The sequence below is a fragment of the Mandrillus leucophaeus genome, unplaced genomic scaffold, assembly GCF_000951045.1.
Source record: "Mandrillus leucophaeus isolate KB7577 unplaced genomic scaffold, Mleu.le_1.0 Scaffold518, whole genome shotgun sequence".
Taxonomy (NCBI): domain Eukaryota; kingdom Metazoa; phylum Chordata; class Mammalia; order Primates; family Cercopithecidae; genus Mandrillus; species Mandrillus leucophaeus.
In genome coordinates this window covers 1,828,512-1,852,492 of record NW_012105564.1, presented here as the reverse complement: position 1 = coordinate 1,852,492, position 23,981 = coordinate 1,828,512, and the positions used below count along the sequence as shown (strand labels likewise).

The window sequence follows — 23,981 nt, the reverse complement described above, 5'->3', positions numbered from 1 at the left end:
TTTGGCAGATGAAAACTGCAGCATGTTCTCTACTCGCTAGAGAGACACACTCTTACACATGGAATCTTAAAAAGGTTTTAATTAGTCACTTATGCCAAGTTCAGTGATAGTTCCACAGTGAGTGAATGCAAACTGCAGAGCTGAGGGTAATGGGCAACAGTCAACGATGGGTTTCCAGTTCTGGAAACTTGGGAGACTGGGGTGACACAGGTCCCCTCCTTCCTGCCCACTTACTCCTCCAAACAAACACAAACATGCTGGATGAAATATTACATATGATCCTCGTTGAAAGAGAAGAAACTTGAAAGGGAAACAGGACAGAAGAAAGAGGAACAAAATGAAACTGAAGGGGAAGCGGGGGGTGCTGTTACCCACAATAGCAAAGCAAAAGCCAGAGCTCCGAGTGTGAGCTGCCATAGTGTGGTGTCTGTAGTTTCCGTATGGCCAGGAAGTGCCCTTGGAAGCAAGTTTCATGAACATAAATGATCAAAGCCAACTAAACTGGTCCACTAGTCAAACTTGGCTTCATTAGAAAAGAATAGGACCTCAACTTAGCCCTGTTCCTCAGCTTCAGGAGTCAACGCAATTGAGGGGTAAGGGGTTGACGGTGGTAATAAAACACTGTGCTTTTTTCTCTGCTTTATCTTTGCTTCATACCTTTGTCAAGCCACCCTAGACCCTCCTCTAGCAGCTCCAAGCCCCTTTTGTTTCTTGTCACTTCTGTTTAAGCCTTTGCCTTAGGCACCAGTTAGTGAAGTGATTATCTTAAAGTTGCCATTGTCAGTGCTTTGGAGAATGCCTTGCATTTTGACCAAACTGATGAGGGAATTGTTAAGTTAAAGGTGAACTCTGCATGACCAAGGTATCAGAACAGCTTGAAGACTGCCATTTTATTTGTTTGTTTTTTTGTTTGTTTGCTTGTTTGTTTGAGACAGAGTCTCACTCTGTTGCCCAGGCTAGAGTGCAGCGATCTAGGCTCACTGCAACCTCCACTTCCAGGGTTCAGGCCATTCTCCTGCCTCAGCCTCCCGAGCAGCTGGGACTGCAGGCGTAGGCCACCACGCCCGGCTAATTTTGTGTGTGTGTTTTTTGTATTTTTAGTAGAGATGGAGTTTCACCATGTTAGGCAGGATGGTCTCGATCTCCTGACCTCGTGATCCGCCCGCCTCGGCCTCCCAAAACGCTGGGATTACAGGCGTGAGCCACCACGCCCGGCCTGAAGACTGCCATTTTAATGCACCTTTCACGAGGCTGTGCAACTCTATATTTAAACAGGTGGCCAGTTTTGTTTTTAAGTGACCATCCACATGGAGAAAATAATTCCAGGATTTCAATTTTGAAATAGTTGAAATTCTCCTCCTCTTAGAGTGTTACCTCCTGTGTGTGTGAAATACAGCTGGTCACTTCTGCCTGTGGTGCTGACTCTCCACTCATGGACAGGGTACCATTTGAGATGTTTGGCAGAACATTCTGAGGAACTGGAAATGATGAAATCACTTTGAATTCAACAGTAGAATGATAGGCCATTTAATGCAGCCTTAATCTTCTGGCTCAGTTGGTGTGGTGTAATATTAGGCTTGCCTTCCACCTTCCAAATCCCTTGATAATATAAACTAGCAAATTAAGACTTACCCTGAAAATGACTGCGTGCTACACTACAAGAGAGGTAGAATGCTCCAGGAGCAGCACAGATAGGGGTAGTAACATTTTGCCATCTGGCAAAGCCACTAGACCAGATGGATTCATTAATGACTTCTCTAAAGTATTTAATCAGACCTTACTGAAACACATGACTGGCATATTTAATTATCCTAAATTACCAGGACTTCTGCCAGATATAATCCTCAATGCTTGAGTCATACTCCTTGCTTAAAGAGAGGAGGAAAAAAGGATGAATAGCTCCAGAAAGCTGGGTTTCACATAGACCCCTCTCATTAGTGAAACTTCTCATTAGCAAATTGTTGTGTTACAGTCTTAGGCAGTATTTCTTCTGTTTCAGAGAATGCACTGTAAGACTAGCCATGCTGATCAAATTCTTTTATCAGTAGCAATTATACTGATGAGAACATCTGGGGGTTGATAAATCTGATACAGCCATCAGACAACCCTTCCCACTTCCTGCCTGTGGAAGGCTTCTAAACCAACAGATGCCTTCTTGTGTAAGTTAATCAGTTTATATTTCTCCAGGATCACTTTTGTTTTAATCTTTATATTTGTATCAGAACAATGGAGATACAAAATTACAGAAAGCATTAAAATGTAAATTTGCCCCTGCCCTGCTCTTTCCTATCTGCAATCTACTTTTCAAAGGAACACTTCTAATTTTCATGACTGTTCTCTCTGGTGGTTACTTCCACATCTCAAAACAGTATGATTAATGGCTATTTCTTATTTTCTTTAGACATGTTGACTTCCTTTTAAGATACTTGAGGATGTACCTTAGGTATACCATTCTTACATCACTTTCCTTCTCCTCCCTGAGGGTTATTTTATTTTTTATTCCCTTAATATTTACCTTTATAGCCTTAGGTTATATTTTCATACCTTTTATTTCTGGGGTTGTGAACTAGAAACAGTATCTCTTGGCAACTAACATATGATGAAGGTATTAGTGACTTGAGTATTCCACTGAATGCTCCAGGGCTCTTTCACTCAATATAATATTTTTGAGATTAATCCATGCTGTGGATGTCACTAGTTCCATTTCTGTTTATGGCTGAGAACAATGCCATTGCATGAATAGATGATAATATATCCATTCACTTGTTGGACATGTGACCTATTTCCAATTTCTGGCTCTTATAAATCTATAAAGACTTGTATGCAAGTCTTTGTTTAGACATTTCCTTTTTGTTTCTCTTGGATAAATTCCAAAGAGTGGAATTGCCAGATCATAATGATAAGCATTATAAGCAACTGCCAAAAGACTTTCCAAAGTGATTTGTCATTTTACATTTCCTGTTAGCAATATATATGCATTGGAGTTGCTCTGTGTCTTCAGCAACACTTGGTATTATCAGTCTTTTTAATTTTAGTTGTCCTTGCCAATGTTCAGGCCTTTTAGCCATATTTTAAATTGAGTTGTGTTCTTATTAAATTGTAAGCATTTTTATATATTCTGGGTAGAAGTTTCAGTGATTTTGTTGTTTTTTTCTTTTCATTCTCCTAGTCTGTGGTTTGCCTTTTCATTTTCCTAATAGTGTCTATCAAAAACCAGAAGTTTTTATTTTTTAAGTCCAATTTATCCTTTGTTTAATGGTTCATGTTTGTTTGTTCTCTAAGAGACCATTATCTTTCAAAGATCACAAAGATTTTCTTATATTTTTTTTCTATCAATGACATGGTTTAGCTCTTAAATTTGAGGTTTTTTTGTATATAGTAGAAGGGAAGAGTAAGGTTCACTTCTTTCCATATGGATACCTAGTTGTTCCAGCACTATCTGTTGAAAAACAATCCTTTCTCCCGATGAGTTATCTTAACACTTTTGCTGGAAACGAGTTGATCATATAAGTGTGGGTCTGTATATGGATTCAATTCTATACCATTGATTTGTATGTCTATCCTTATAGCAATATTATGTCTTAATTCTAATTCCTTTTTATAAAGACTTTAAGCAGAACTTCTACTTTTATTAACATTTTTTTCTGACATATACATGTACGTATATATGTGTGTATGTATATATATACATGTAGTATATATGTGTATATTTTTCCCAGTAGTTGAGACCAGGTTCTCTTACTGTCCAGTCATGACTGGATTAAACTTCTAAACTGTTTTTCTTGCTTTAGATCTTTTCTTGTTAGGGAAGCATCTTCAAATAACTGATCTTGTCCATTCTGAATGGTTTTTATCAGTTTAAATCTCAGAGGATAGTCTTATTTTTAAATTCAAAGAGAGTTCACTATAGCTCTCTATGTACATGAGTTTCTCTGACTTAGAATGTCTATTCCTGGCCAGGCACGGTGGCTCATGCTTGTAATCCCAGCACTTTGGGAGGCTGAGGTGGGTGGATCACCTGAGGTCAGGTGTTCGAGACCAGCCTGGCCAACATAGCGAAACCCTGTCTCTATTAAAAATACAAAAATAGCTGGGCGTGGTAGCATGTGCCTGTAGTCCCAACTACTCGGGAGGCTGAGGCAGGAGAATCACTTGAACCTGGGAAGTGGAGGTTGCAGTGAGCCAAGATCACGCTATTGCACTCCAGCCTGGGCAACAAGAGTGAAACTCTGTCTCCAAAAAAAAAAAAAGAATGTCCGTTCCTAGGGGTGAGGGGTAGGTTTCATGTGGGTCCATCACATGGCAGTTAATTAATAACAATACACCTATATAGTGGTATGTTTTAAGTGCTACTGTTTTAATCACTGCTTTAGGATTTATTAAGTCCTCATAATACCCACTTTCTTTGAGATAGGTACTGTTATTATTCCCATTCTTATGGATGAGAAACTGGAGCACAGAGAGGTTGAGTAATTTGCTGAAGGTGATATATGGGAAACGGTTCTTTACCAGTAAGTAGAGGAGACAGGTTTCAGTGATGCACTTGTCACTGAACAAACAGCTCTCCAGGAGAAAAAAATGTATGCATATGCGTTAATAAACTTATACACTTTACTGATATAAATAATATATAATGCACAACTTGCAAATAATAAAATGTCATACTTTTTATTCCATACAGCCAATCAATTCTGATAGAATGCTTTCATTGATTCTTTTTTTTTTTTTTTTTTTTTTACTCTTTTTCTAAACCCTGTATCTGTGGTCAGTCTATGGTTGCAGTTTAACCATGACTTGACAAAATCAAATGAGGAATAAATTCTTGATTACCATCTGGTTCAGCAAGGAAGTTGTTCACATCATTGGCAAATGATTAAGGTTCCAATATGTATGTTTTACATTTTCCTTATTAATGTAAATAAAGCTATCAGCCAACATTTGTGTTGGAACTACACTTGTTGGTCAATGATGTGAGAGAATATTGAGAATGTTTTCTCAATTTTTTGTATTTACAATGTAACAGCTACAGAGTGACACACTTTTATGCTTATTCTGCATTATCAACATTGTATCCTATCTCTTTAGACAATCAACAAAACAATAAATTAAGCCCTGATTTGTAGCACTTACTGATTTCCGTGATGTAATCCACTATGGCTGACTTCAAGCCACCAATGTGACATCATTGAAAATGGAGTTGGGAAGAGATATGTAGTAATACACCATCTATGGTATTTCTACCATACGGATAGGATAGCAATAAATAACTTTACGACTGTAGAGAACAATGAAATGTAGTAAAATAATTACCAAGTGATGAGCTTTCAGTATGTATTACCTTTGCTTTTAATATAATTTATGTAATTGTAAATCTATATAATATCTAACAGTGGCTGTGATTAACTGGTTTACAAAGTTGCTAAAACTTAATCAAGTTTTGGTAGCCAGTCTAAGCTGGCTCCAACCATGCCACTGTATGGCATGTTTTCAACCATTCTTTTATACGAAGGTATTGCTGGAATATAGTTTCCTACCAGTAAGTATAGCATACAATTATGGCAAGGTATTATGTTTCTTTATGTTACTATATCACATTCTCATGAGATGCACCACTCATCAAGCTTGTTAAAGTCCAGTTTTAGGGCCCCCTGCTCGACCATGGATTATACAGATTCTGTGGGGTTCACATAATTCAGGAAAATGGCAGTGGAGTTTGGTGGTTTGTCCATGTTGCTGTCGTTCCTGTTTGTGCTGCCCAAGCCCACCTCCTGGAAGACAGGGCCCTCTCTGTGGTGTCGAGATCACAGTTGTGGTGGGGTACTCAAGTACTAAGCGCATCTCTTGGGACCGGGACTGGAATGCAGCCATCCCTATCTGAGGTTCCACTATTTTCAGGCCACTGTGTTCAAATCAGGCCTGCTTTTGCCTTTTCTGCCTTGCAGATGAACATCCACTGAGGTTGGGTCACTCACCCTTCAATCCCCAAAACAGCAACCTCCCCTTCTGTCCTCAGACAATCCAACCTAATTTTGATGTGCCTCTGCCTCTGACATTGGAAAGCTGCTCTCAAGGGTATCTTCAGGGGAGGGAGGGAGAAGGCTTTCATGCTTTCCTGGTGAGACCTTTTTTTTTAAAAAAAAGAAAAAACATATAAATTATTACTGAGAATCGCTGAAGAAGCCTGGGCAAAAATGAAATGAAGCTTAAGAATTATGAATATTTTTTAAATACTGCACTTGGAACAAGTGCTCATAAAATTTTTTGCCTCAAAGAATCAAGAATGATTAGTATTGATTAGTGTTTTTTGTTGTTGTTTAATTTCGTAAGCAAGGCTATTTCCTTCCATGACCCTTTTGATTCTCATCTTTTCTTTTACACAAGATGTTTGGAAATCTTCCTGATCTCATCTGACATCAGGAAGGATATGCTTTTCCCTCCTGGCATGCTAGAGAAAGAAATCAATTTCTTCTCCCAGATAGGTCGGTGAAAGTCCTTCTCTGCAGTGCTTTCTATTGCTATGGTAACAGAAGATGGGATTTCCCAACAGAACCAGGTTTATGTATTAAAAAACAGTTCTTTCAAAACTTGATCCCTTTTTCGTTGCCATATGTAAATTACAATAAATGCAATAAACTGAGTACCAAAGGAAAAAGAGTGACAGCAAACCTTTTTATGTAGGTGTGGAATGAGACTTGCATTGTATTGAGACTCTTAATGAAAGGATGTCAACTTTAAAAGTTTTAATATTGTGACAGTGTTGGCATAGCTAAAATAACTTGAAAAAGTTGCAAGTTTTCTTAGAAAAGCAGAGAATTAAATATACGGACTCTCAGTTGGCAGATAGACTTAAAATAGAGATAAGTAGTGTCCGTACATCCAGTCATAACATGGTAAAGAGGATGACAAGAAGCCCAAGGTAGAACAAGCATTTTGTGTGATGGTGGTACTCTCCACTTCTGTGACTTCCTCTGTAGGAGAACACAACAGTTGGCCATTTCTCATGAGATCTTATAAAAAGCCTAGGAATTCAGGGGACAGAGTTCTTTCCATCACAGCCCCTTAATTGTATACAAAGACCTGACCTTTTAATCTGCTGGTTGACTAACAGTGTGGCTGGAGGGTGCCTTCAGAGGCTCAGAGAACTCAGAAAGGAGCAAAGAGCAATTTTGAGATAGGTGGAAAAGGATGGATTTGGTTTCATATGGGGAAAATTCAAACATAATACTCACTTGTCATTTAAAATGCTTCTGAACTAAAATTCCAAAGATATGTGGAATTTTATTTATTAAATAAATACTTAATAAATCTGTAACTCCACTATTATTGATACCTTATATTCTCTTGCAAATCTAATGAGTAAAGTTTGTGAGCTTTTCTCCTTTTTTGAGGCTTAACATGTGCTTTTGAAATGACATGACAAATTTAAAAGAGAAGTAAATGTCATTTGGCTGTGCCCTGGATGACACATGGATGCCATTTGGCTGTGCCCTGGATGAGACATGCCACTCTGGTGAAAGGAGTGAAGTTTCTGGGAAGCTGATGGGAAAGGTAACAAATAGTAAAAGGAATAAAGGTGGTTCTCTGTTCTTGCTGTTCTTGACATGGACATAGATAAATGGTAACATTGTGAGTCACTCTAAGCAATCATGTTGCATCAAGCCAGTGAGGTGACATCAGAGACTGGCTCATGAAAGGAGAAAAAGCTCACTTTCTTAATGTACCCAAATGGCAAAGGAAGACTGGAGAAAGGGCTGTAAAGAGGTGATTTAACAAACAGTGTGAAGGAACTTCTGGCAAGAAAAAAAAAAATTGCAATGTGAACTTTTTAATAAATGTGATAAATTTATGGGCTTCAGTATGAATGAAAAGAACAATAACCAAAGTAAAAATACTTTAAATCCAAAATGTGAGGTGTTTGGGATAGCGCTGCTGAGTAACTAAGGCTGGTAAGTTATTTGAAGACTTGTTGAAATCTGTTTATTCCATTCTCCCAACCCCTCATTCAAAGAACTGAAATAAGTCAGGAATTATGGGATTAGAGTAAGAACAACTGCCTGGAGCAGTGATTTATTATTTCCTTCTGGATGCTTCAGAATCTCAGGAATCTACCAAGTATCTCAAGGATTTTAAAACAGAAGCTGTGATCTCAGCAAAAGAGTTCAATTTATGTCTCTTGAAGGTGTTTCTGGCCATCCAGGGGAAATATGCTCATTCTTTATTTTCTAGTCCCTGGGTGGAATCTGTTGCCTATAGCAGGGGGAGAGGCAATATGGCAGCCAAGATTATTGGCACCATTCATTCCCTCTTGAAGTATTTTGTTAATGCTTACTCTGCTGTATCATGTTCCACGAACTGTTTAGAGTGATGGAAGATAGCTCCTGCCCTCACGGAGCATACAATCTAGTCAATCATCATCTTCCCAGCCTTGAGGACTCCAGGTGTGATGCTAACCTGAGGAGTCTCCTTGGGTTCCCCACTAAAAATAGGATAGAGTTAGGCCATCTTTTCCCAGGATCGGGCTTATAGGCTTCAAACTTTACTATAGCCAGGCTCTGTGAGTTACAAACCCAGTTACCCACACAAAATCTTCTTTCAACTTGAACGTGCCCAAGCTCGTCCTTCAGTCTCAAACATCCTAAGCCTTTCCCCCCTCTGTTCTCGCCCCCAATAGCTCTTGACTCTTCTTCTTTATCCCTTCTACCCATGTCTTCCCTCACTATCTCTCCCTGGTCCCTAACTGACCACCCTGCCTATCCTAACACCCCTCACAGATCTGTCCTTGCCCCTGCATTTCATCACTGCTAGGGTTACCTTCCTCAACTACGAAACTGTTTATGCTGTGTCCTGCTCAAAATAGTCATTGGTACCCTAATTTCCTGGCCTGGCTAAGACAGCTTTCAAGAGCCGCCGCTGCCTGCCTGACCCATCTCATTTCCTGCCATTCTCTATAAGACTTAAACTGTGGAGGACATTGTCTTTTCTCATGAATCCCCTTTGCACCTTGTCTGTCATATGAACTCATGTCTTCCCTAATGTCCTGGACAGCTGGTCACTCCATCCTCTATCTTTCTCCATCCTCCATCTTTCTATGTGACTGTGTATATATATTGACATATTGTAATTATTTATTTACATGTCTCTTTCCTCTGAAAGTGGGCTCCTTGAAAGACAGCAGTGTGATTTCTGTTTATATATCTATGGTACTGTACCTCACATATCGTAGGTCCATAAGGACCTGTTGAATAAGTGAATGAGCTAAAATATACTGGTTTATCAACAAACAGGGTTTTCAGACTGCTTCCATCCACTCAGCTTAATGAGCAAACATGGCATGCCATAATCTTGCAGTTTTCTGGGACATCTAGATACTTTGAAATAACAGGTGTGTCTCAACAAAATTGAGATTGGGAGGGTCCTTTCTTATTGATCATCTCTCACCAACTGAATGCCAAAGTGTTCTACAACCTTAAATAGTTACAAAGCTTCTAGCATTCACCTATTGTGAAAGCTACCCTTTATTATGGGTTTTTTGTATTACTTGCTTATGAAGATTCCTAAAGATGTATTTTCCAGCGAACACTTTTCAGATGTCCAACGTGCATTTAAAGTACGTATTTTGTTTTTGGAAGCCATATTATATTCACACAGATATGCTTATGTTGGTTATAGATATATAATGCCAATTACACAAATGATGAAATTTGTATTCATCATACTCTGTGCCAGGCACTCTGCTAAGTACTCTAGACTCACTGTATCATCTGTTTTCTGTATTACCTCTTTTTAGATGAGGAAACTGAGGCAAAAGATGAAGTAATTTGTCCAAAGAACCAGAGATAGCAAGGGCAGCCAACATACAAATCCAGTGTCTGATGTCAGAACGTATACTCTCATTAACATCACTCTAAAAACTGGAAAAAAAAAAAAAAGTCTACTTCTATTTACTGTGGAAGCAGATGCTGAAAATTGAAATGGGAAAATTTCTATTTCTGTTTATTATATAAACATAAGTTTATACAATGAGCTAGTTTGCTATATAGGTAATGTGCTCTTGATTCCCAAAATCTATTTTTTTTAGAAAGGCACAACATCTGTACACACTGAATTTAAAACATTAGGGTGATTTTTTTTTCCATCTAGGAAAAATACTTGTCAACGGCTACTGACTCCTTAAAATATCAGTTGGTATTTGACGAAGTTTCATTTTTATCAAACTACAGAGGAAAATTGTTATACAAACCACAATTGTAATTTGTAGTTTTTTGGTGTCACAGTGATCTATGTAAAATGGAAACTTTAACTTAAACTGTATAATCTATAGCAACAGACACAGAAACGGCACTTGACTCTGGGACCCCTTCATGCTTTGAAATCCTAATGAGGATAGTATCCGGCGCTTCTGCAAACAGATTTAATTCTGAGAAGAGAACCTTTCCCTAGCAACAACATTAAAAAAAAAAAATTAAAGTCAAAATCTAACTTGAAAACAAGTAATATTTTGAAAATCAATAATTAAATTTCACAACATAAAACAATTATAAAACTATACAGATGACTTTAAATTGAATAATTACAATCACAATAGCACCTAATTTTCAAGGTAACCAGTGGGTAAGATGAAATGAGATTGTCAGACTGTGCTGAGCCTCTCTGCTAAAGTGAACATTTCAATTAGACAAAGTAATTAATGACTTTGGGGACAGTTCAGCCTCTTTCTCTTGAGATCACCTTGTTAGATAATTTAAATGAGAAACAGATTTGGATAAAAGGTGATCAGTGTTTTCTTCAGTTGGAAGATGTGAAAAGAAACCTTTTTCTCTTTCAGCCTTGCCTTACACCCAGACAAAACTCTTGTTGCAACTGGCCAAGTCGGGAAGGAGCCATATATATGCATATGGGATTCCTATAATGTCCAGACTGTGTCTATTCTTAAAGATGTCCATACACATGGAGTTGCCTGCCTGGCTTTTGACTCAGATGGACAGGTGTGTATCTTTTTTTTTTTTTTACTTGTTTTATTTAATGACTTCTCACAATTCACTTAAAACTATAATACCAATAGCCAGTAGACTCAAAAATCCATCAACCCTTGCTGGTTCTCCTGACACAGCCTCCTAGAATTTTTTACCTGTTTTTTCCTCTTTAAAGCTGTGGCACTAACACCAAGCTCTGGATAGGCCTTGGTATTGGTTCCCCTAGTCCCACCATCTGGTTAAAAAGCCTCCATAAAAGAAGTCATTAATTCATGCTGATCAGGTTCACCATAGCCCAGTAATTCTACTTTGTTGTCTGTTGTTAGCTTCCTATTTGGAGTAAGGGCTGGACCAAGCCTTATTCACAGACCTCAAGCCCTGAGCATGTCTGTAGAACTTCTTGATTTCAAAAGATGACATCACCTCCTAATAATCCACTGAGAAGATTATCCTTGACTCTTTACCTTGATGTCATTTCTAGCTTCTTCTCCCTGTCCTCTCCCAATTCAATCTATCATCAATTCCTGGGTATTCGTGTTTCTTTACAATAACTGACATTCTCTCCTTTCCATTCTCTCTGCCACTGTCCTGTAAGTGCTAATAAGTCAATGTCATGTCTGACTTAGTTTAACCTCTTAGTCTCCTCACAGGCAATTTCTTGCTAATGCATTTCATCAACTGAAAACGGTGTCAAAGCGTTTAAAACCAATGAGAGCTTGGAGTACCCAGTGAATAAAGTCCACACTTTGTTAAGTGGGCATTCTGTTTTAGCCAACTTTTCTAGACTTTTATCCGTTGTGCCCTTGTCGAATTGAACAAATCTGCAAGACTCCTGTACCAGACCTTGCACGTTTGTACCTCTGGGCCCTTCCTCAGTCTGTCCTGTCCACCTAAAGTGTCCTACTCACCCTTTTGCCCATTGAAGTGATTCAGTCTCCAAAGGTTTTTACAAAGCCTGGCCAATCCCTCCCAACAACATTTTCTCTTCTTCCTTTGACCTACAGCAATACTTGGCAGAAAAGATAGGTTGATATGTTCTAGAAAAAGTAAAAACAGGGGTCATTGCTGGCTCCGGCTGCATTCATCTCCTCACTAAGGCCGGGCCTCTTCTCCCCATTTTCTCAACCGCCTCCGTTTCCTGTGCCACCCTTCCTCTCTCTCTCTCACCCTCCATGTTTCTGCCTGTTAATTCCTTCAGTCTAATTTTTGACAAATTTCAGAGTTAAATCTGTAAGTTGGTGCCATGCAAAGATCTGTGAAATTATTCATAGAGGCTTAACTGAAAGTCTGTGGGAAATTCAGTGGATTATAGGAGTTGACCTGGTTTGAGTCACTTTTGAAAAACAATTAGCATTTACTTGCTGTTTTTTGCTATTTTAAGAGAGCATCAATCACTAGTCATTTTTCTTTCTAGAACTAGATTCACTACATATGTAGACCCCTGGAATTATATGTTCTTTATTTTACTCCTCTGTAATCTCATCCAGTTAGTTTAATGCATACATTCTCTTGTATGTCTACATAAAGAGACAATAGCTGGATGCCAGTATTTGTTCAGGCTTGCAGTTATATTGGCTTCCTAAATAAACTGAAGTGGGTCAGAATCCATATGCATGTACAAGTATAAATGTATGCTTATGTGTGTACTGGTGTGCACCTTCTCTAATCTGATTTTGTTATTCAAGCAAGCATTCTTTATCAATTTGTTCTGAAGTATCACAAGAAAATGTAATGCAGCAAAGGGAAATCCAGCTTTAACTTAGTTTTTGTCCATGTTTATTTATGTTAGAATCCTAACTATTTTCCTTTAGAGTTCATTTTGAAGGATGGTGGTGGGGGTGGATTGCATGGTCCTTAACTGTCAGGTGAGAGAAATAACCTCTTGTATGTTAGCCATGATGGATTTCATGGCTTGTTGATGACTATTGCTTCAGGTCCGCCTTACTCCCTGGACAGAGTTAACTGGAATCGAATGATATTTAGAAATGACAAATGGCCCATCACCTCACAATCGACAAAAGGCAATAGAAATGCTTTTCAGATAGCTATGGAACCTGTCACTGCAGATAACAAAATAGGTTTCTTTCAGCTTTTTCTCAATCAAGAAATGCGGGTTTTACTTCAGTGCCCCTATTTGTGTTAACTGATTTTCTTCTCTTAAAAAGAGTAAGCTGAATGGAATTCATCCATTCAGATTTTCTTATGAATAAAAATACAACCACATCTTATTTCCATTGCTGAAACCCTCAATTAAAAAATTACAGCAAAGACATTTTTTAAGGACACATTAAAAAAAAACCCAGTGATGTGTGTTACATTAAAAATTCCTAGTGGAGGCCAGGTTTAGTGAAGAAACCTGAGGAATCCCTGCATAACAGCACATGTATACATTTAGCCATGTGTGGCTGGCTGTTTCATCCACACTGAGTGTGCACATACGCAGACATACTCTCGAATGTACTCAGTACGTACATGCTCTTATACTTGGGGAATACCATATGTTTAAAACCTCTTTAATTTACGTTACTTCACTTGACCCATACAACAACCCAACAAAGTAGAAGGAATGAATATTTTCTATACCCATTGTACCAATGAGACAACTGAGATTTAAGGAGGTTCATTTTGCAAGGTCTTATGTCTGGCTACTTAAAAGTGAAAAGAAAAGCCAGATCTACTTACAGTTCAGACTTCTTACACAATGCTGTCTCCTTACAAGTGATATCCTGCAAGAAACTCTGATTTTGGTATGACTGTTGCCTGTTTTTCACACTTTTGGTTTTGTATATAATCATATGTGTTGAATTTTATTTTTCCTTTAAGGACAGGTTCTGACCTGAACCCAAGGAATTTAGGCTGGGAGGTGAAGTACCAGATTACTTCTACTTACATTATATTATCTTTTAGTCACCTTACATGTTTGTAAAATTATTAGAAAACTAAAAATTAATGCTCATTTATTCTATTCATCAAACCCTTAAATTTTAGCAGTTTGAAGCTTTTAGACTATAGAATCCTGGGTTCTATTAAATCTCACATTAAGATTTTACCTAAAAATTTTAAGTTAAAAATTCCAAATACTGCCTTCAAGTTCTGTTTCTGTAATTTCTATTGACTTATCAGAGGTTTCCTGAGAGTTTACCTGTATGCTTCTTACACTTAAAAGGATAAAGGAGCTGTAGCTCTTAGGTTTCTGAAATTTCAGCATATGCTAATGGAGAGTCATCTATTGAGATATTTTTAGTTTTGGGTTTAAGATGGGTTTTGAGAAATCGGTTTGTTATAAGAAATTCAATGCCTAACCCATAGTAATCAGTAACTATTTCTCAAGTGTCAATAAATTTTCCCATCACTTTTAGGTACTAAATTATTGTTCTTATTCTTAGCGTTTAGCCTCTGTGGGGTTGGATGCCAAAAACACAGTCTGCATTTGGGACTGGAGGAAGGGAAAACTTCTGGCCTCAGCCACTGGCCATTCTGACCGGGTAAGAACTTGCTGGATCAAGCTATGCAGATTTCAGAACTGGGGGGGACCTGTGATATTGCTTCTCAGACTTCTAATGTTTTTAAAAGTTAATTTTTCACGTATACATTTTTCCTATTAAACTTATAAGCATCTTCTTTTTTCATGATTAACAGCTAACTGTGTGAATGTGCTTCTGGTGATCAAGTACTTTATATGGATTGTTACTGCTTTTCATAGGCAAAGCAAATTTTTGATGCTGGCATTTTACTACTTTATGAAATCAAAATGGAATTGAATTTGAAATTATGTATAGTTTAGATGTATTCATTTAGAAATGGAAATAGTTGTTAGAAAATAGTCACAAAATATGATTACAGGGGTACACATTTTAATATTGAATGAGTGTAATGACAGCTTTGTGATTCTTTGTTGTATTTGAGAACATTGAATGTGGCCTGCTTATTCCTATTGAAGTCAGTGTGATCAGAAATAATTCCATGTAGTCTTAGGCGATGAAGTGGGTTTATACATATAACTGGTCAGAAATCTAATTGCCAGTGTCTTGCATGATTAAAATAATTTGACTTCTTTATTATCTTGGGTTCTCTAGTTTAAACAATGAATTTGCGTGACTGTCTTACTTGAATTTCTAGGTGTTTTGTATTTCTGCACAATGTAAGTGTTCATGTGGAACAGGCTGTCCAATCTTTTGGCTTCCCTGGGCCGCAGTGGAAGAATTGTCTTGGGTCACACATAAACACCAACACTAATGATAGCTGATGAGCTAAAAATCAAATCATCTCATAATATCTTAAGAAAGCTTACAAATTTGTGTTGGGCTGCATTCACAGCCATTCTGGGCTGTGGGTTGGACAAGCTTGATGTAGAATCAGGCTCTAATTAAACATGAAATTCACTGTCTCTTGCTTAGAAGGAACTCCTAAAAAAAATTTTAAGTACGAGTGGCACATTCATCTATGGAGGTTTGTAGTTGTAAGGAGACCCCCACAGATGTTGCAAATTCTACTCCAGGATCAAGTCTTCAGAAAGCTCAGGAGTGACCAGCAATAGAACCTCAGTACTGGGAGAGGCCTGGTACCCCACTGGTCCAGTGGTTCCCAATCCTAGCTACACATAGAATCCCCTGGGGAGACTTCACAGCTTATATATATATATATATACTCGTATGTAATATTTTATCTGAGTTATGCTGCATTTACTACTTCTGTTTCTGAATCATTTTATATAGTCTGACCTGGACTAGTATACTGTCTATCTATCTTATCACCTTGGAAAAAGTAGAAAACTAAAGTTACAAACAGTTTAAACCAGTAAAATCTCCTTACTTAGAAATAGCCTAATGTAATCACTTTGGCTTGTATAGAAAGAACTTTTATTGTTAAATTCTTACTGTTAGGCTAAATTTGGCCTCAGCTGTCCTCCATATGGTAAGTCTCTACAAAATCAACTGCAACCTAGCTTGGTAAGTAACCAGACTGAAAATTCAGGTGTATGCTTCTGTAACAAATAGCTGAATGGCAGCCAGCTTCAGCCAATGGCAGGCTGCCACCTGTTCAGACCATGCCCAAATAAAGCAAATTCGGAGCTGAAACTAGGAAAGCTGTTTCTGTACCTCAGTTCATTTTTCCCAGGATGCATATACCTAGTGCTGAGTCTGTAATCTTAGGATGTTTTAATGAAATGCTTATTTGGAACACTGTTCCCCCAGGCCCCATAATCTGTGTCACACATAATTTTGCTCTTTATTACTGATACCAGTATGAATTATTTACTGCTTGTGGCTAACTTCAAGATTATCTTCAAGATTATTTTAGTGGCACTAAAATACTTAATCCATTACATTTATATAATGAATGTTTTATACCCTGCAAAATAACTTGATATACTTTATCTTCATTGACCTTAACAAAACTTGAGCTGGTATAATCCACTGTAGAGAAGATGAGGTTAAGGTTAGAGGTGCTCAGACTTGCCCGAGCTTGGATGGCTGAAATGGATACTTGGACCAAGTACTTTTTCTTCAGTGCTCTTTCCGGGGACCCTAATTGCTCCTTTATATGTGATGAGCAGTTAGTGGTCTAGGTTATTTCTCTGGTCTAGACTTTGTCCCTGACAAGTAGTCCTTCCCTTTCTATCAGCGTGTCATGGAATGTGGTCCATGGATCCACCTCTGTCAGAATCTCCTGGAGTCTGTTTAAAGATTTGGGTACCTGGACCCACTAAATGACTAAATTCCAGACCCACTAAATGACAGCATCTCTCAAATGGGCTCTGGAAATACCTGTTTTAAGCAATTGCTATGGGCGATTTGATTCTCAGGATTGACGGTCTTTTCCTTCTTGTCTCTGAAATGGAAATAGAACTACCTGCAAACTGTCTGGTAGCTCTTGTTAAAGAATGACAAATAGTAGTAGCAGATATATTTTCAGTTCATCGTATAATTGAAAATATAATAGTATTTGGGTCAGATTAAAATGATAGCCCGAGGGACTGTTTAAGTTAGTGTCAGATAAATGCCTCTGCCTTATGTTTAGGAATATTAACTTCTGTGATTGCTAGGGACTATTGGCCCACATTAAATTGTAGTTAACTATTGAATGTTTTCCTGGTTAAAAATAAGTATTTAAAAATTCTTTAAATTTCTATTGAAAAGCTATCTCCAAAGTGTTAGCATTGTAGAGAGCTATTGAAAAATTTGATCAAAAATTGATCCTAAATTGTCCATTTGTTTATCCCAAAATATGACACCAGTTTGTTTTAAATAATTATGGTAAATTCTCTCTCTACTCAGGCTTTAAGGTAAGTAGACATGAGGTGATAACATGTATGTTAGTTCCTGACTCATTCCAAGCCAAATCTTCCATTTTTATCCTGTGCAGGTAACATTGTGTTCTAAATGTTAGGGTAGAGTCTTGGCAATTGGACTAGTATTTGGAAAAGGCAAAAACATGTCAAATGACCAACATGGCAACTTTTAATGTTTTGAACAGATTTTTGATATTTCCTGGGATCCATATCAGCCAAACAGAGTGGTTAGCTGTGGAGTAAAACATATAAAGGTAAAGTTGGTTTTCGTTTTTTAATTTTGGTACCTTGAGTGCAAATAATTTTAGGTGTTTATTTGGATAATTTGATGTTGAGAGACTGCTTGACTTTTACCCTTTTTTTCTTCAATATAAAGCCCTCTTACCTGTTTCTCTGCTCCTGAAGCAAACTAACATCAGCTGATGGGGCTCTCTCTTAGAAATGCAAAGTAATGACAATCAAGTGAAGTGCTCAGCAGGCAGCTGAAAAGGAAATTTTATGTAAATTAAATATCGAACTGAAGACTCATAATACTTGTGGGATTGCATGTTTTAAAACAGTGCTGATTTTAATGTTGTGAAGTAAGTTTTTCCATTATAATGAATATTTACACATTTGCATGTCAACACTTTGACATGTTACATTCCCTTAAAAGAAAGGTGTCATGTTGCACTCTACAAGGAAATAGAGGAATTCACAGTACAAAGTTATCTGGACCATTGGTTTTTAAACGCCCCAATCTTCCTCTAGACTACTCTCTCATCTGGGTAGGCCCACATTTGCTTCTTATTATTTTGTTCACAAGTAGCAAAATTAACTGCATCAACATGCTTTGCTCTGACATAGCAAAAATTTCTCCTGACCCCTGGGATATGGCCCAGGATCTTCTTTCTCTATAGGATTGTAAATAATAGAAGTTAAAGTCCATAAACAAGAGTATAAGGATTACCTTCTTGCATAGAGCATGCATGGATTCTGTACAAAAATGGTACATTTCTGTATGAATGAAGGTTTTCCTCTAACCAACCCCTCCTATTTTGCAGTTCTTTTAGTCTAGTTTTTCACGATCCTTCCCATTATTCTTTCTCTGTTAGAAAGGGACAGATGATAAAATACTCAAAGAAGTATAACAAATACAGAAGACTTACCTAAAGAATGTTACAAAACTCTGCAGAGGAATGTAAAACAATACTTGAATAAATGAAGTGATAATGTTGATTCTGGACATGTCTAAAATTTACAAATGTATCATTTATCTCCAAATTTATATTTGGTAGAAATGCAGTTAAAATCCCTGTTACTTCTGTTTTTACCTGACAGAATTTCCCTTTAAATTATCCTAAATTAATCTGGGAGCATAAAATAATGATAATAACTATGAACTTTGGGATAAAAAAAGAATCATGAAGAGGATATGTACCACTATTTACTAAAGCACAGTAGAGTTTAATTTAAATGGTATAAGACTTGGATAAAAAGAAGTAATGCTGAAAAATAGACCTTAATATGTATGACAACTTAGAGTATAATAGCATCTCTAATTGGTAGGCACAAACTTATCAATTTTTTGGATAAAGCTAATACTTCATACTATACACTAAAACAAAGTCTTTATGGATTAAAGAGGTAAGTTTCAAAAACTTTAAAATAACTAGAGGAATATATAGACAAATGTTTAACTGCTCAAATTGGAGAAAGATTTTTTAAAATGTAAAAGCAAAGACATCATAAGGGATAATACTGATGCAACTGTAGAAATATTAAAACATTCTGTATAATTCCTTGTTTCCACAAAAAGAGGGAAACTGCAAACTAGCAAAAGTATAAGCAGCACACAAAGTAGATAACTGGGTTGTTCTGAAAATGCAAAGACCTCTTGCAAATCTGTAGAATGGACAAAGAACATGGAAAACTGACAAAAATAGAAACACTGTTGGCCAATAGACTTATGAAAACGTTTAAATCTCATTAATAATTAAGGAACACAAATTTAAAAATAACAAAACATTTTAAATATATCAAATTTATGACTAAAAGTACCCTATCTTGGCAAGGATTCCATGAATGAGCACTCTTAAACCTTGCTGGTAGAGAGGGGTAAGCTGATAATGGTCTTTTGGTCCAGAAATTTGGAAATATTTAGAATATTGACTTAGAAATGTCAATTATCGTTGATCCAGTAATTTCATATCTTAGAATCTGTCCCAAGCAAATTGTTATAAGTGTGAACCAAGAGCTGACTCATTGCTGAGTAACTGATCAATAGCAAATAACCAAATAGAAGATCTGAAATAAACCAAACAGAAGATCTGAAACCACTTAAGTGTCTCTAGGAAGTTGAATAAAATGTTATATCCATATGATGAAACACTGTACAATCGTTATGTTTTAGATGATTCATTATATTGGGAAATATTCAAAATCTATTATGTGGGGAAGTTCACAGTTGACTTTGTGGGTGGGTGATGGTGGGATTAGATTTGTGGCTTTTTCTTTAAAAACATTTTTATGTAGGAAATACATTAGAAGGACATCTCCAAATGTTAAACAGTATCTCTGGGTAGTGGGTTGATGGATAATTTTTCCCTTGCATACTTCATTGTAAAATTATTTTACAATAATATATATTCCAAAATAAGAAATTTAAAAATGGAGAACAAAAATTTCAGAGGTTCTACTACTCAAAAGTGTAAGATATTCCACAACACTTTAGAGCTTCATAAACATTTAATAATCCTGTACCAAGCCCTGATGTGTACATTTTTAATCTAGGAAAACGTCAGCTGAAGTCTAGGTACTTTGCTTTGTTAGCAGCAGCTGGAGGCTCCTTCTATGCTTGGTACAGCACACCTGAAAGACCAAAATCTCATTCAGTTTTATATTTGAGTTGGTACTAGATGAAAGAACAAAAACAGACCCTACTTTCAATTCGCTTGAAGTTCAGCCATTAAAACATTAAGACAGACCGTTTTGGAAGAAAGGTAAAATCAAAGCCCTCTATCGATAAAGATGAGATCCCAGCTGGCTTTAGAAGCACGTTGTCAGGATGGAGATGCTGCTTAGGCTGAGCCTCGGTGGGTGTGTGAGTTTGGTAGGAAGGGTTGGGAGGCAGAACTAGGGGAGGGGTTGCACTTCTGTCAGGAGTTAAGAGAGGCATTGGTCACCCATGGAAGCGTGGGACTGGGGAGCTGGGATGGCCCACGGCTCGTGATATGTTCCAAGATTACCAATGTTTTCATCACCAAAGAACCTATTCCATAGTTTTCTTAGGGAACAAATATTTTGAAAGATGGTGGCCACAAAATAAACTAGCCATTGAATCATAGTTTCCTTAGCAATGTTTTATCAGTCAAAGATGTGTTACCTGCCAACATGAGTTTCTGATCAGACTAAAATACAAAAATTGTTTCAGCCATGTGTAAAAAAACATGTAAAAAAACATGTGAGTTCATGATGATCCTGATTTCTGTTAGGCTGTGGGGGGTTTCTGGAAATTTGGGACCCTAACCTGGGAGCCATCATCCATCCTGTACTCAGCGGTGAAGAAACCCAGGACCCTAGAGGGTTAGGTGGGAATTTGACTTCGATTCGTGACTGTTTCCCTCTACTTGACTCTGGGCAACCATTTAATCTCCCTGAGGCTGAATTAATATTGATTCATTCTTTCTCAGAGAGAGGTCACTACCTCCTGAATTTAAGATAATTACATTAAACAGTATGAAACCCAGTAGGGGCACAATAATGTTAATTTCTTTCCCCATTTCCTAGGATCACAAAAATGATGGCAGAGGTGAGATTAAAGCTCAGCGTCTGACTCATAGAGCTCTTTCCACTGAGAAATTTCTTTAGTGAACTACCTTGCCTTAACTTTTTTCAAAAAGAAAACCCCATATTTATTGGGTTCTAACTAGATTTGCTGCTTAATTGATAGAATTCTCCTGATTCCTTCCTATCTCTTTCTATCCTTGGTTAACTCTAACTTTTAAATCAGTAAATTCTAAAAGCAGAAAAGCTGAGACAAGATTCTGAAACTTTATTTGAAAACAAGAGCTACTTAAATCGTTCAAATTAAATCGTCTTAGCAGACTTGGATAATTTTTCTAAGCAAATACAAGCATTTTTACCTCAAAGAATCTGGAATGTCTACCTAGCAATAGTTTATTAATTTTGTTTAGAAATACAATAAATTTAAGCAAACCTCAACAAATTATTTTTCCTATCTGTATTCTCTATATCCAATTACCAGGATTCCTCCACTTTTCTTCCCAAAAAAACTTACCTTAACATTGAATTATTCCAGTCATACATTGAGTACAAAATCTTTGTACTTGAAGAAAATACTTTCATCTGAAATTTGTGTAGCTAGCGTGAAATCCTTTTCGGATTTGTAAATCCCCTATGTTTTGGCAAACAGGCAAATCGCAATTACATGAAACAAATGCTTGAAAAACAGTAACAGTTGAGCATCAGCCGCTTCATTGGTTTTATAGCAAATGAGCCTACCAGGTTTGTGGATACTGTTGAGCCGTCTCTAGTCAGACAGAAGGGACTTTAGGGACTACCTAGGGCTAGATGAACTCAAGGTACCTGCCAGCTGTAACAAAATTTGCATTGCAGTCTGTGGGTAGAGACAGGAGAAGATAAACAAGGTCTCCTCATTTGATGTGAATTTAATCATGCATTGCTACCCTAAACTGCCACTGTTTTTCATGTAGGAAATGCTTCTCAAAAAGAGATGATATTTCAGGTATTTGCCATTTTCTGCAGAAAATATCACAATTTTAGGGAATCATTTGACTATTTGGAATGTTTCATGGGGGCCTTATACCATCTGACCTGGTGACTTGTCAGTAAACTTTTATGTAGATTAAGTCTGAAGATAATGGGCTCCATTTTTTGTGACTGTCTAGAAATATTCAGATAACTCAGGCCGGGGGTGTACATCCAAAGTTAAAGGACAAAATAATTCTTTTAATCTTCATGCATGAGGAGGTGTAAAGAGAAAGGGGACTGTCTGCCATAAGCATTGCCATGAACAGCAAGTTCTTTGGCATGTTGGTACAACCAGTAATCATTTATGTCTAGTAGTTTGTTCAGGTTCAGAGTAACAGCTTAAATGTTTTCCAGAGCTTATACCTAACTAGCTTTTTCCTAGACCTCTTTATTCTTTATTTAAAAAAAAAAAAAAAAAAAAAAATTCAGGCTGGGCGTGGTGGCTCATGCCTGTAATCCCAGCACTTTGGGAAGCCAAGGTGGGTGGATCACGAGGTCAAGAGGTCAGGAGATGGAGACCATCCTGGCTAACATAGTGAAACCCTGTCTCTACTAAAAATACAAAAAAATCAGCCGGGCATGGTGGCGGGCGCCTGTAGTCCCGGCCACTCAGGAGGCTGAGGCAGGAGAGTGGTGTGAACCCGGGAGGCGGAGCTTGCAGTGAACTGAGATCATGTCACCGGACTCCAGCCTGGGCGACAGAGCGAGACTCTGTTTCAAAAAAAAAAAAAAAGAAAGAAAAAGAAAAGCTTTATTACAGGTGTGTGCTTCCACTGCAGTCTAATTATTTTTGTAGAGGTGGGGTTTTGCCGTGTTGCCCAGGATTGTCTCGAACTCCTGGGGTCAAGTGATCTTTCTGCCTTGGCTTCCCAAAGTGCTGGTATTACAGGCATGAGCCTGCTTTATTCTTTCAACATATACTTTAACACCTTTTCATTAATAATACCCAAAGAAATGAGTTACCAGAGCTGATACCTTTTCTGAGAAGATAATCCCATATTGGTCTTTCATTGTGTATCTGCCCTTCATTCTTGCCAAGGCATCCCTCTATTCCCCAACCTGCTGCCACGCACACACACAGCGCAGCCCCCCACCTCCAGCTGCCTGAATCCTGGCCATCTTGGTGTTATAGCCATCCCAGAACTGCTTCCTCCAGTACCCAGCTACTCTGAGAGGACCATAGTTTTTCCTCTCCTGCAGGTGTAAAAATAGTACGGTTGTTACTGATTTATTCCCACATTCCTGCCATGTGGTTTCATCTCATCCTGTTCTTCTGAATCCAGATGCAGTTTCTTCCTCACCGCAGATCTGAGTCCTCTTGTTCATTCTGTTTAATTCAACTTAGTTCTCTACCTTTGAATTTGCTTGCCACCTGGGCACAGTCTGAATATGCTACCTTAAAATTATCTCATTTCATTTGCCTCTGCATTGATTCAAAGTTGTCAAAGCAAAGATAAAGATTTCAATATTTTTTATAACCCCATTGAACCTTTACCTTGGGTGAGCTACTTCTGTTTGTTTTCTCTCCCCTCCAGATGGAGTTGACAATACTGTCTTCCTTAGCCTATTAAGGGTTTTGATAGGATCAAATAACATATGCAAATAGCCTTTTTAAACTGAGGGGGGCCATATCAAGGACAATAAGGTTATTCTAGTTGGTACATTAAAACTATGTTAAGGTTTTGAGAGGCCAAGTGGGGCTGATCACCTGAGGTCGGGAGTTCAAGACCAACCTGGCCAACATGGTGAAAACCCATCTCTACTAAAAATACAAAAAGTAGCTGGGTGTGATGGCACCTGCCTGTAGTCCCAGCTAACTGCGAGGCCAAGGCAGGAGAATCACTTGAACCCAGGAGGCAGAAGTTGCAGTGAGCCGAGATTGGGCCACTGCACTCCAGCCTGGGCAGCAGAGTGAGACTTTGCCCCCCCCCTCCCCCGCCCCC

The 23,981-nt window shown here is 37.8% G+C and overlaps 1 protein-coding gene across 1 annotated transcript in view; it reads left to right on the top strand.

Annotated features, from left to right (window-relative positions):
- Positions 1-23,981, top strand: part of EML6 (echinoderm microtubule associated protein like 6) — a 264,728-nt gene that overhangs the window by 93,742 nt on the left and 147,005 nt on the right. Inside the window, exons 6-8 of the mRNA XM_011996533.1 lie at positions 10,826-10,985; positions 14,360-14,458; positions 17,451-17,519. Coding sequence (XP_011851923.1) covers positions 10,826-10,985; positions 14,360-14,458; positions 17,451-17,519 — 328 coding nt within the window. The remainder of the gene's footprint in view (positions 1-10,825; positions 10,986-14,359; positions 14,459-17,450; positions 17,520-23,981) is intronic.